This window comes from Siniperca chuatsi, linkage group LG11 (genome assembly GCF_020085105.1).
Source record: "Siniperca chuatsi isolate FFG_IHB_CAS linkage group LG11, ASM2008510v1, whole genome shotgun sequence".
Taxonomy (NCBI): Eukaryota; Metazoa; Chordata; class Actinopteri; order Centrarchiformes; family Sinipercidae; genus Siniperca; species Siniperca chuatsi.
The window spans coordinates 5,528,019-5,541,802 of record NC_058052.1 but is presented as its reverse complement, the minus strand read 5'-3'; the positions used below and the strand labels follow the sequence as shown (position 1 = coordinate 5,541,802).

The 13,784-nt window shown below is 37.7% G+C and overlaps 1 protein-coding gene across 6 annotated transcripts in view; it reads left to right on the top strand.

The window, feature by feature from the left end:
* smap1 (small ArfGAP 1) overlaps positions 1-13,784 on the top strand; it is a 136,809-nt gene that overhangs the window by 17,756 nt on the left and 105,269 nt on the right. For 5 of the 6 annotated variants that reach the window (XM_044214002.1, XM_044213999.1, XM_044214001.1 and 2 more), the window contains exons 3-4: positions 1,049-1,134; positions 5,387-5,462. The exons of the other annotated variant lie outside the window; for it this stretch is intronic. In XM_044214002.1, the coding sequence (XP_044069937.1) occupies positions 1,049-1,134; positions 5,387-5,462 (162 nt within the window). The remainder of the gene's footprint in view (positions 1-1,048; positions 1,135-5,386; positions 5,463-13,784) is intronic. 6 annotated transcript variants of the gene reach the window in all.

The window sequence follows — 13,784 nt, the reverse complement described above, 5'->3', positions numbered from 1 at the left end:
AAAAACAGTTTAGTTTTCAAAGGGTTAATTAAACCAGCAGCATGTCTATGTAATGTGGCACACACACAACAATGTCAGACTTCAAACACACACATACCTGTGGGGACAGTCATTGACATAATGCCTTCCCTAGCCCCTTACCCTAACCTTAACCAAATTGTAACCTGTCTTAACCCTCAAAAAGCAGTCTCTGCACAAGTCCTCATGGGTCCGTGTGCAGGTTCCCCACCGGGATATAAGAACAAGGAACACACACACACACACACACACACACACACACACACACACACACACACAGAAATGTAGTATTTAGTATGCATTCCAGTGTACTTTCACATACACAGTGGATAGTAGACATATGTGTAAACACACATCCATGCAGGGAATATAGGGAACTGTTATTAGTCTGTGTATAGGTGTGTTCTGTGGGTACTAGGATGTTACATTGATTCAGTTACATACGATAAATAAGGAGAAGTGGTGTGTGTGTGTGTGTGTCTGTGAAACTCACCTGAGCATGCCAGTAATTTATTTATTCATCCAGTTGTTAATATATCCACTTGTTCGGTGTGTATGTGTGTACTATGGTAAAGGTGTGCGTTTGTGTGATTCCTCAAGGCAGTGCCTATCCATCAGCTGAGTGTGCGTAGAAAGGGTCTCACTCTGAATGTTAATCACTGTTTTCAATGACTAATTAATTCCGGATGGCTGATTATTCCGACTCCATCTCCTCCACTTCTCCTATCATCACCCCATTTATCACCCTCCTCTTAATTTAGCCTTGACACATAAGGCCAGTGGTTTTTTCGCTCTGTGTGTTTGTATGTGTGTGAGTGTGCATGGGAAGGAGTCGGCGGGCAAATTGAGTTGAATGCAAATGTGACAAATGAAAGAACTCGCTGTGTGTGTTTGACGTGTTCTTAAAGCCATTTTACCAATTGCCTTCCTAGTACTAACACCACATTCCTTTTTCTTTCTTTCTTTCTTTCTTTCTTTCTTTCTTTCTTTCTTTCTTTCTTTCTTTCTTTCTATCCTTCTCTCCTTGCAGAGTATGGTAGACATGGGCAACAGCAGGGCCAGAAAGCTGTATGAAGCTCACCTACCAGAGAACTTCAGACGGCCACAGACAGACCAGTATCCTCTTCCTGCCTGCTTTCTGTGTGTTGGTCTCTAGCTGTCTATTTAATGGCCCCAACATTTATTCATCCCCAACTTTATTTAAATGATCATTATTATTCAATTCAATGTTATTTATATAGCGCCAATTCATAACAGAAGTTATGTCTCATTGCACTTTTCCTATATCAGAATCAGAAATCAGAATCAGAAATACTTCATTGATCCCCGAAGGGAAACTCTTTTCTATAGAGCAGGTCTAGACCGTACTCTTTATAATATTATTTACAGAGACCCAACAAATCCCACCATGAGCAAGCATTTGGCCACAGTGGCAAGAAAAAACTTCCTTAACATTATATGTGCATTAAAACTGCCTGTCACCATACATTTGTATAAAACCCTCCGTCATCATACATGTCAGTATAGATTTAAATAACAAGCATAACAAGCACATAACAAATGTTTTCAAATTCAAGATGTTTCAGCTCCCATCCGGAAGTCATTCTCAATTGTGAAAATGGTTCGAAATTTAAGCTACTCTGTGTTGCTTAAGCCCTGCCCTCAGGGAGGAATCTTCCTGAGTGCTGTTTACTCTGCCTAGTTTCACCTGAAACTGACCATCTTTGTTTCCATGATGGCCCAGTAATCAGGCCTATTGGGAGGGAGGTGCAGCCAGAAAACAAAAGGCCTGATGGCACTATAATCCAATGCTTGGTGTATACAGAAATACCAGCATACTGATCAGTTTAACCGTACTTGAAATCGCTTCTTCAATGGGCCTTTTTCTTGATGTGTCAAGACAGAGAAATTACAGTATCAAATCTAACTCATTGTCATCATCAAACTTCAGCTTCGTCGGCACATCCCCAATCATTTCCAGCACCAAATAAGTGACCGGCTCACTACGTTAGCGTCATTCCACACCTCTAGCAGTGTCTATGAATACAGTGGTGTAACAGCGGTTTCCAGTTTGCCCTTTTCCACGATACAAGACAAGACAGCTGTGTGGTTAACACAGCAGCATATGTTCATATTTCCACCAGCAGACTGAAATAAATAATCTCCCTGTTTGAAATGCTGCTCTAATACCCTATCTTGTATCTGGCAGGCCCATTTGTGCGGGTGGTCATCATTCTTCACTCTTTTGAAGTCCATTAGTCGTTCTGACAGCAGCGCGGCTGGCTGAAAACAGCAGATAACAGATTCGGGATTAGAGGAGCTACCGCCTGAATGTGTGTGAGCGTTTTCTATGTGTGCTTCTGTGTTCATACTCACACATCATTTTGGCCTTGCTATTTACTGTGCTTACGAATGTAAATGACAAAATGGAGTTTGATTCCCCCGCCATATTTTCTCTTTTGTTTTGTTTCATTGACTTTGTGATATAGAGCAACAATGGGCTATGCACATACTTGTAGAACTGGAGTTAGAGCCAGATAGCTTGTGTTTGGTTTAGGAGACTACTGCTGTGCAGTCCCCATATTTACATTCTTTCATTCATTCTGACAGAGAGCAGCAGTGTCGCAGTGAGAAAGTTTGCAGTGGAGGTGTCTTTGCTAGATGTGTTACTGAAAAGGAGATGATAACTGTCTAGCTTGCTTCATGTTGTCTTCACTATCAGCAAAGTTCTCTGGCATCAGAAACTTGTTGAAGAAAACACAAGCAGCCCAAGCTTCTTGTTATCTTCCTGTGGTATCTCAGTAGCTACTGTAGCCCCAATGTGTAGCTACATTTTTTAGGATGTGCATGTCTGCTATGGGAAAGCCTATGGCATAGCTACAGTGACTACTGTATGTGAGTAGACTTCAGAGCTACACTGTAACCCTTTATTGCACAACTATAAATACACCATTGAAACCCTCAACAAATGATGTTATGCAGTGGCGTTGCCTGTGATCATTGTTCACCATATTGGGCGGAAGCAATGTCCATAAATAACACTGACTAATAAATAGTTTTCTCTTGAATCGGGTATTAATTGGGCTGATTTCCCCCACCTGTCTCACCTTAGTTTTAATGAGCCGGAGATATATGCTGCAACCTTAGCCATCTTAACTAGTAAGATGGCTAATCTACAGATGAAGTTTATCTGTGGCATTGGCACTTCTTCTATTTGTGCAGCTTTTTCCACAAGTGTCTAGCATTGTGGAAATGTTCTTATCTCCAGTGTAACTACAGTAGCTATCTCACCATTCAGTACTAATGCAGTTTAAATGCATCTATATGCTAGCACTTCCCATTGGTAACCAGTATAATGCTGAGAGCTGGACAGCACTGACTGGACCGGATATGATTTATATCAAATGCCAGAAATTGGCCCATATATCAATCTCTCTGGTCTATTTGGTGTGTTTTGTAGGTCCTTCATTGGTGTACCATCCATCTTCATCTAACACTCATTTGTGGTCATGTGTACATAACCACCATGTCATTTGGCACACATTTATCCACAACACTGAGTATCGTAGTGTAGCATCCTATCTGGTCTGCTGTTTCTAGTCAACAGTAATAAATAAGTGCTGTGTTTGAGATTCAGCTCCAGCAGCCTGCCTCTTCCAACCTATTTCGTAGCTCGACTTGTGCGAGTGGTCATCATTTTTCAATCTTTTGAAGTCTATTACTCGATCCGACAGAAGCGTCACTGCTGAAATAGAGAGATAAGAGAGTCAGGATTAGCGCTGATGTAGTGCCTGGGTGTACTGGTAGTGTGTGTTTGAGAGTGTGTGATTTGGAGTTTGTGGGTGTGAGGTTGAGTGTGTGCACACACTTGCATGCCACGTCATGGTGTTTAGACAAGGGCAGGAATCCTAATGTAAACACCGTGGCCACCCAAATTTTTGTTGTTAATGAAACTAGTTTTTTGTTATTTACTGAATTTTACTGATCCATCACTTTGACTGAACAGTATTAGTAATGCCATTGATACCATTAGGCAAGGAGATACAATCCAAGTCTAGATTTAATGTCTTTCATCAGTGTTCCCACTGATCATGACATTTTGAGTGAAGCATTGTACACAAGGAAAATCATGGAGTTTGATTAATACTCCAGGAAAGTCAGGGAATATACTAGAATGTATCTTGTTCCAAATAGTTTTGCCGCTGACTGTGTACACTGGGGAAGTTGCGGTTTTATGATACTGTATGCACCTTAACCGTTATGCTACGAGGACACCTCAAAGTCATAGATTTTAACACCAGTGAATTAAAGACTTTCAAACCTTGGCAAGTGATGTAATCTGACTGTTTAGATGCTTAAGGTTGGACTTTCTTTATGACAAGCATTTGTAGAACATTTTAATTTATCTTATACTTGAAGACTGACAGGATTTGCTTTAAAACCCATTTTCAGACAAGTTGAGTTTGGCAGCTTGGAGTGTAAAATTTCTTTAACAAGTCCTCCAAACTAAATGATAAAATATGTTGTTGCTCAGTGTCTTTTCTGACCAGATGTCCCTATTGGCAGGAACAGTACCTTCTAAAACCATTACAAATCACTGTTAGATGCATATGGCCTGTTCCTGAATCAATTACATCGCTAGTTCAAATAATTCACATAATGAACATATTTCTTATTCACCATTATAAACTGATAATCAACTTAGAATAGCAAAAAGAAATGCTTAATTATTGGCAAACCATTTGTTGTAAATGAAAATGTATTCAGAAGTAGCCTATTAATGATGCACCTCATAAATAATGACACATGGCTCTCCCTACATGATAGTACATTCACCACTTTTAATAATAAAACAATTTTGGTATTAGTACATTTTTTTGGTATCGCCCACTCCTACCATCCATCCATTTAAACATGTTTGGAGGCTCTACATCAGCATCATGATACATCTGCCTTTGCTCCTGACAGACAAGAGTCATAATTCACACGGACGCTTGAGGTCCTTGTCAATTAAACGTAAACATAGGTCATATTTAGGTGTTTGAACAAAGACTGATGTTCTTGTTTTACTTTGGAGGACACTCTCAATTTCTCACGTTATCTCCGCCTATATTTCAAAACTCATCCAGGAATTCAAATTGGCAATGTCCTAATCACAGCTTCTTTTTTTCTAATACCTGCTGTATCTAACACCCATAAAATCAGGAAAGCAAAGGTTGGGGACTACGTTTTTTTCCACTATTCCCGAGAATTACGGTATGTTAATAATTTTAGCATGTATGTGTGTGTCATGTGTGTGTGTCGTGTGTGCATAATGGATATTTGGAATTTTTTTTGCAGTATCTCAGTCCTTAATCTTAACCCTCAGAGCTGTGGAGGTCTTCATCCGGGACAAGTACGAAAGGAAAAAGTACTACGACGAGGAGGCCCTGGCTACTGCTCCAGTGAGTATCAACATCACTTCTTGTTAATGACAGAAAGCAACTTAAATGCAAAATGTCCCTGTTCCTTTAGAATACTTAAGTTTTCCTTTTTTGTGGAAAGTCTACCAAATTTTTTAACAGTTGCAAAATCTGCATAAATAGTCTTTTATTTTAGGAGACTTCATATTAAAGCAACTACAAGGAACTTTCATTTTGTGTTGATTTTGGCGGCCCCTGTGGAAAAAAGCGGTAGTGTGTCCTGGAATGAAGACCGCATTTCCCATGAGCACCGCCGCCTGGTGTCGTAAAGATCTTTATCAGGCTAGCGTGTGCATTTGTTTTGGAAGCGAGTGAAAGAAAGACACAACTTATTTTTAATACTGTTATTCTTTTTTTACACACAGCTGTTTGCAGGATGCATAGCGATGAGGTCATGTATCTATTTGTGGCTATGTAATCTATGTAAGATTAATTACTGTAATATGACAATGGTGAAACAAAGTAAACTTTGTTTTAGTACCATTCATACACCTATGTTACCTGTAAACCTACAACTAACAGATTTGGTTGCTTTGTAATAGTTATTTTGTTGAGAAAGCTATAGTTATCAACATTCCCTTGTAATGTTATGTCTTCATAATAATAAGCCAACAGCAAGATATAGCTCAGTAGCAAATTACGTTATAAGCTCTATCATTGTCCCATTTAGCTTTTTTTTTTGTCCTTCGGTCAATTCTTTTTTTTCTTCTCTTAGCTGATCCTGCCCCAGTATCAGCCATAATGTCAAAAATAAAATTCTGTAAAGAAAAATCTCCTCCTGCTTCCTTTTAACTGGCTAACGTACTACTCACTGTGTATCTTTGCCTGGGAAAATGTAATGTCCAGTCTGTGTGACGTAAATCGTATATAGAAATAGCCAATCTTCTCGCTGATGATGTCGTTTGCTTATGTAGGTCATATAGAGGCATCGGTATTAAATTGAGACTCCTTGTACCTGCTTTAATGATCAAATATGAATGATTTCCCATCTCTTGCTTTTTGTCGAGAATCTGAAAATGAATGCTAAAAGGCTAGAAACTGCATCAAAGAGTGTGTGCATGGTTTTAGCTGCTGTGGTGTTAAAAGTTGAAATGTGCTACTTATCATATTTAGCATCTTTTCCTTACACAAGGCATTTTAATGAGTTCCGGCACTGACTTGTCTGTGCCAAGGCCTCATGGTTGGCTTCCAGTAACTGTGTCTTTCAGTGTTAATTTTGACAGCTATTTTAGATTTAGTCTTAGTCTTTAGATGAAAATGCTTATTAGTTGTAGTCACATTTTAGTAATTTTTATCCTTCATAGTTTTAGTCTAGTTTTAAGTCGACGACAACTCAAAACATTTTAGTCGATGAAAAGTCATTACATTTTAGTCAACTTTTAGTCAAAGTGTTTTCTCTCTTTAAACTAATTCATTACCATTAAAATCACACTAGTGCTGAAACAATTAGTCGATTTAATATGCCTACCACGCCTTAGAGCTAAGAAATCATACACAAATATCTTCCAAATAAATTGCCCTGTAATCTTAGAAACAACACACAACACATGATGCGCATTTAGACACATTGGAGAACAGGTCTGAAAAGCCAACACTGTTGTTCCCTATATGTTTCACTTGAATGATAGGTCAATATATGATAAAGCATTTCACTTGTCCGACCAAAAAGTTTACTTGTCTCGGACAAGTTAAAACATTATTTGTCGAGCCCTGCATGTTTCACTCACAAGCTTTGAAGCTAGCGAACTGATGTTAGCTAACACATTAACCCAGCCAATGTTAGCAAGGTTCATTCATTCATTAGTTACCACAAACTGAAAACTTCTTTGTGAGAAAAAACTGTCTTCCAGCCAGGCTAAGCCAACATGGCTTGCTAGCAAATTTGCCACAAGATGACATAGCCGACTGCCCGTTACATTTACTTAACGTTAGCAAATGTATATGCTTAGTTAACATTAGGACTTACAGTTGGCGACTTCAAGTGTCTCTTCAGGTTGGAGGTATTCTTCCCACCTAATTTGTAGCCACAGGGTGTCTCTCCGTCTCCCGTTACTACAGTGCATTGTGTTTTCCTTTCTGCTGGATTATAAATAAAGTGTCACATCAGTCTGCACCACACGTCAATCATTAGTAGGATGCATTGTTTATATTTTGACAGACAGACTAGACACACAATTGGGGGAAAATATCATGCATTTTGTGAATATCCGATAGCCCACCACTAACATTTTAGTCCTGTCAAAAACAAAACTTACATTTCGTCCTAGTTTTTATTATTAAAGATCTATTTTTAGCTCGTCTCGTCTTCGTCATGGAAAAAAGGTTGTTGACGACCATTTTACATCATAGTTTTCGTTAACGAAATTAACACTGGTGTCTTTCACTCATCAAGCCTGTAAAATTAGTATTTTTACAGTCACTGACCGTCTCTGCACTTTAATCTATCTATGATGTTTTCTTAGTTTACATGTGTGGAAAGGCAGTGAAATCCCTTTCAACCCTGATTTCAGGCCAAACAACATTCTTATTGGATCTGAAACCAAGAGTTGGTGCACACACAAGAGAATAACCTTTCAAAAATACAGTAATCTTCTGATACAGGTCTTTATCAGAAAGTGGAGATGTCTGTGGATGTGTTTGTGTGAATCTTCGTTTGTGTGGATGCTAGGAGAGGAAGGATGTGAATGTGTAGGTGTGTATGTGGGTGGGTGGGTGCACATTTCCTTGTCTTGTTTCCAGAGAGATTATCTGTGTGAGGTGTGTTGTCGAGTCAGTGAGTGGGTTGCTTCTGTACTGCGAGTTACACTGCAAGGCAGTGTGAACGCTCACCAAAATGTTTGTGAAGCAGTCTTTGTGTGTGTTCACATATAACCTCCTGTATCCCCAACAAAAATCGACCATTAAACTCCCTAGTAATTTGACTCAGTGGTCCTCAGAATCAGAAATACTTTATTGATCCCCGAGGGGAAACTCTTTTGTTGCAGCTGCTCACTATCACGTCAGTGCACACAGGAATAGAAGGAAATCAAAAATGTAATACACTATAATACAGGTAAGATAAATTAAGTTCAAGTGAATTTAAGTATAAAAGCTAAAATAAGTACCAAAGTGTATTTAGAGGTTGATAAATATGTACGGTATAATACAATGTAATAATATAAGTAGTAAGTAATAGTGCATGTACTGTCAAGTTAAGTGTAGCTTATTAGATGATTATGAGACGGTGGATATTGCACAGGAGTAATAGAAGTATGGTTAACTATCAATAAATTAAACTGAAAACAGAGTATATTGCACCGGAGTATTAAACAGAGAATATTGCACAATTATTTCAAGTATTGCAGTGATGTTAATGATCCAATGTCCAGTTTAATGACTTAGGGTCATACAGACTGACACTTAGAGGGAGGAATTAAAGAGTTTGATGGCCACAGGCAGGACTTCCTGTGGCGCTCTGTGGTGCATTTTGGGGGGAGGAGTCTTTCGCTGAAACCTGGCTGTACTCTATGTAAAGTAGAGCTGAACAATTGCTATTCAAATTGCAATTATTATTTTGAACTCCAGCAACCTGTTGCACCAGCTGAGCTTAAGCTTAAGTGTAAAGTCAACACTAGCTACTATGTTGTAACTGACTAGTTTCACATTAAACTCCCCACTTTGATCAGTTGCACCATCTCTACTTATCCTACAAAGTAATTAAGTTGACCATAATCAAAACATTGTCGCTGAGAGTGGCGTTTCATCTAGTGCAGTGTTCGGATAATATGGAAGATAAAGACACTACTGACTAGTAACGAAAAGTAAAAAACTAACAATAGGCTGTTGTATTAAGAAAAAAACTGTTGTATGCTGTCATGTGTGAAGTAGTTAACATATGATACAACACTTTGTCAAATAACACCTCGTTCATAATTCAAAGATTATTAAAATATTTTTTTTTTAAACAAATACTGTTGAAGTCTATAACTTAACGTGCAGACGTTTCTGTTACGGGCAAGCCGCAATTCCCATTTCAAGTGACTGCATCATAAAAATCAATGTTCTGCTCTTGTTTATTCCAAATAACGATCACTGCAACAGACACTACTTCACTTTCAACACTGAGATTTCTTTGATTAATTGACTGCGTAACAAAAATGTAGAAGTTTAGGTAGTAGCCCATTCAGGGTTACACAATGGAGTAATACTGACAACAAGTGGTGATAAACTAACGTTAACTTTGCCATTTAATGTAATTTTGATGCAAATTATTCCTCATATCCCTCTTCAATAATCTATTTCAATCTTTTGTTGATTCTTCATAATTTACTTCTAACTCATAAATGTTTCATACTGTAATCTTTGCACCTCTGCTCACCGGAATCGAAACAAAGCGCGCATGTCAGTGTCATCATGGACAATGTGCTCCCGGTGTAAATGGTGAAGAAAATTTTCGTCTTGCTCTATCATTAGTCTCTCCTATCTTTTTAATCATACCACCATGACAATGTTGTAACTAACTTGTGAGGTGCATCCTGTTTTTATTAAGTGAGAGTGTAACTCCCACACTATGTTCAGCTGGATGTCTACTTATTATTAAACAAGATCTACTGTACATGAAAAAGAGCATTTAAATAACATAGTTGCTTGTTGTTTCTTGTTATAGGCCTTTTTCACAGGAGAGATTTTGACATGTTAGAGTAGGAAAAGGTGTGTGAATAATGTGTGAATAATACAATGAATGATGGCTGAATCCCATTTAGCCATCATTAGCTTCAGTTTCAGGGTCCTGGTATTCTGCATGTTCACTGTCACAATATCATGGCTTACTAGGACACTTGAATAGAACTGAGCCATCATTAATGTTATTAGTTACACTGGTGCTTTTCCTACTATGACAAGTCAAAATGTCTACTGTGAAAAAGGACTATTGATGTCTTCCTGGGGTTCTTTTTTTTCAAACCAGTCACAGAAATAGTCAACTTGGACGTTAACTGAGATAGTTTTCTATAGAAAAAATGACAAATTTAGTTCACATTTAGAAAGCTATTACATTATATTACTCTCTAACTTTCAAATAAAATCACTATTCAAAAGTTAAAAAGTGGTGTTATATTCATTGATAATAGCTACATAGTTGTCCACTTACGGTAAAAATGACAAACAGCTATTAAGTTACGTCTAACCGAGTAAGTTTTGATTACTACTACATCTACTGTTACTGCAGTGTAGCTTCTTGAGCTAACGTTAACGTTAGCTTCACAGACTGACAGGCTGCTTCACAGCCCTGAATACTGGAGGTCTCAATTCAGTGGTTTTAAGGTGATCAAGACAATAACATGATGTTAAAGTAATTGGGAGATTCTGCCTACTTTTCACAACCCACCAGCTGTCAGTCATTTAAATATGACAACTACCAAGCCTGAAAGTGTTTGAAAAAGGTCAACGTGATTGTTTATGTAGAGAAAGATGCACCACTGTGTTGTTTTTTTGTTTTGTTTTTTCAAAAAAGATGCAGCCCTCCCACACAGGTGTTTCTTTCTCAACAAAACAATGTTTGCTTGAGCCTTTAATTTTTTAGGTATGCCAGTTTGCATAATTATTGTAAATTAGCTATAGCTGACTAAATGTGCTACAGTTGTCATTATAGCCAGAGAAATGAACAGTCGCTGAATAATTTCTTCACCTTTTACAGCTAAAGAGCGGGGGATTTTTTTCAGTGTTAATTTTGGCAGCTATTTTAGATTTAGCCTTAGTCTTTAGACAAAAATGCTTATTAGTTTTGGTATTACATTTTAGTTATTTTTATCCTTCATATTTTTAGTCTAGTGTTAGTCGACGAAAAGTCATTACGTTTTAGTCAAAATGTTTTCTCTCTTTAAACTAATTCAATTAGGCTAATACAGGTATCGGAAATTGGAATCAAGGTGACAGCATGTGTTTCTTTTAAAACATACTAGACAGTTTATCAGGCTGTTGTGTAATATTGTACTTACCAATATTACACATTAAAATCACACAAGTGCTGAAACATTAGCCTGGCCTTAGAGCTAAAAAATCATACACAAATATCTTCCACATAAATTGCTGTGTATTCTTAGAAAAAACTGTTTGACTAGATAGTAATTGCGATGCATGTTTAGGGCTCGCCATTAAGCTTCTTCTGGTAAAGTCAGTGAAAACGGATCGAGCATAATTACAAGTTGCTTATCCAAATATATAAATAAATAAATAAACTCGCAGGCTATAAATGTTCCAGCAGCAACACGAGATGCTCATTTAGACACATTGGGGAACAGGTCTTAAAAGCCAACACGTTTTTTCCCCCCATAGGTTTCACTCGAAGGATATATATGAAAAAGCATTTCACTTATCCGACCAAAAGTTAGAAAGTTAATTGCCAAGCCCTGCATGTTTCACTCACAAGCTTTGAAGCTAGCGAACTGATGTTAGCTAACACATTAACCCAGCCAATGTTAGCCAGGTTCATTCATTCATTAGTTACCAAAAACTGTCTTCCAGCCAGGCTAAGCCAACATGGCTTGCTAGCAAATTTGCCACAAGTTGACATAGCCGACTGCCCAGTAACATTGACTTAACGTTAGCAAATGTATATGCTTAGTTAACATTAGGACTTACAGTTAGCAATTTACCTTGGCATAAATAGCAGGGTGGTGCAGCTTCAAGTTTCTCTTTAGGTTGGTTGTATTCTTCCCACCTAATTTGTAGCCACAGGGCGTCTCTCAGTCTCCCGTTACTACAGTGCATTGTGTTTTCCTTTCTGCTGAATTCTAAATAAAGTGTGTCCATAGATCTAGTCTTTTTTTCCGACCAAACCCTTTTTTGCGTTGAAGCCATCATGTTGTTGTCATTAACTTGGTTTGGGACAGCATCTACACACGTCACATCAGTCTGCACACATCAGTCAATGGCAGGGTTTATATTTGCTAGACGCAAAATTGGGGGAAAATATCGTGTATGTTTTGAATGTCCGATAGCCCACCACTAACATTTTAGTCCTGTCTCGTCTCTTCAACAAAAACAAAACTTACATTTCATCAGAATCAGAATCAGAAATACTTTATTGATCCCCGTAGGGAAACTCTTTGTTACAGTAGCTCGCCTTTACGTCAGTGCACACAGGAGAAAGTACTAGCAAACAATATGATACACTATAAAAACAGGTCAGAAAATAAATTAAGTATCAGGTCGGTATAAGTATAAGATAAACTAAGTGTCAAGTACCAAGTGGGTTTACCGGTTGATGATGATAGTACAGTATAATAATACAATGTAACATAATAAGCAATAAGCAGAGGTGCATGTACTGTCGAGAGTAATAGAGGTATATAATATCAATAACAATAAATAAGAAAAACTAACATGGGAAAACTAATATTGCACGGGAGTAGTACACAGAATATTGCACAATTATTCAATTATAGCGGAGATGTTGCCATCATAGTTTCTATTATTAAAAATCTATTTTTATCTTTGTCAACGTCTGGTCTTCGTCATGGAAAAAAGGTCGAACATTTTTCATCATAGTTTTCGTTAACAAAATTAACACTGCTTTATTGGACAGTGACAGCTGTAGATAGAGACAGGAAAGGCGGGAGAGAGAGGGGATGACATGCAGCAAAGGGCCCCAGGTTGGAATCAAACCCAGGCCGCTGCGGTAAGGATTCAGCCTTAATGGTACGCGCTCTACCAGGTGAGCTACTGGGGCGCCCCTTAACAATGTCATTCTTAATGTAAATTGCTGTCCTTGTGAATAATCACTCAGCACAATCAATGATTCTCTTTCAAATTATGGTTTTTAATTTAAAACCGTTAATCCTTGAGCCCTGATGTAAGGCATCAAAGGTTTACAAAACACTCACACACACTTACAGACCAAATACTGTGAAATAATATGAACAATGCAACTGTAGCGAATTAAAAGTTTAAATGCATCGTACTGATCATAGCAAATTACTTTAATTTTGGTAAGAGGAAAGAGCAGGTTTACACTCACTTCCGGCTATCAGAATAAAATGAGCGTTTAAATTAGAAACAGATTTTAACTCAGTAAATACATTTTAAAAAGGGGCACCACTCCTTTACAAAGAGAAAATGTTGATAGTCATTTATAATAATTAATTAATAATCAGTTTAGTCTCAATCTGAAGTTGCTACAGAGTTCTTTTCTCATGTACAGGGACCGGAATATTTCATACACACACAATAACCAAGTTTTTATAAATGTTTATGTTTATTTAACTACTATGACCAACCAAACACAACTAATAACTACTAGACACACAAATTAAAGGATAAATGCAA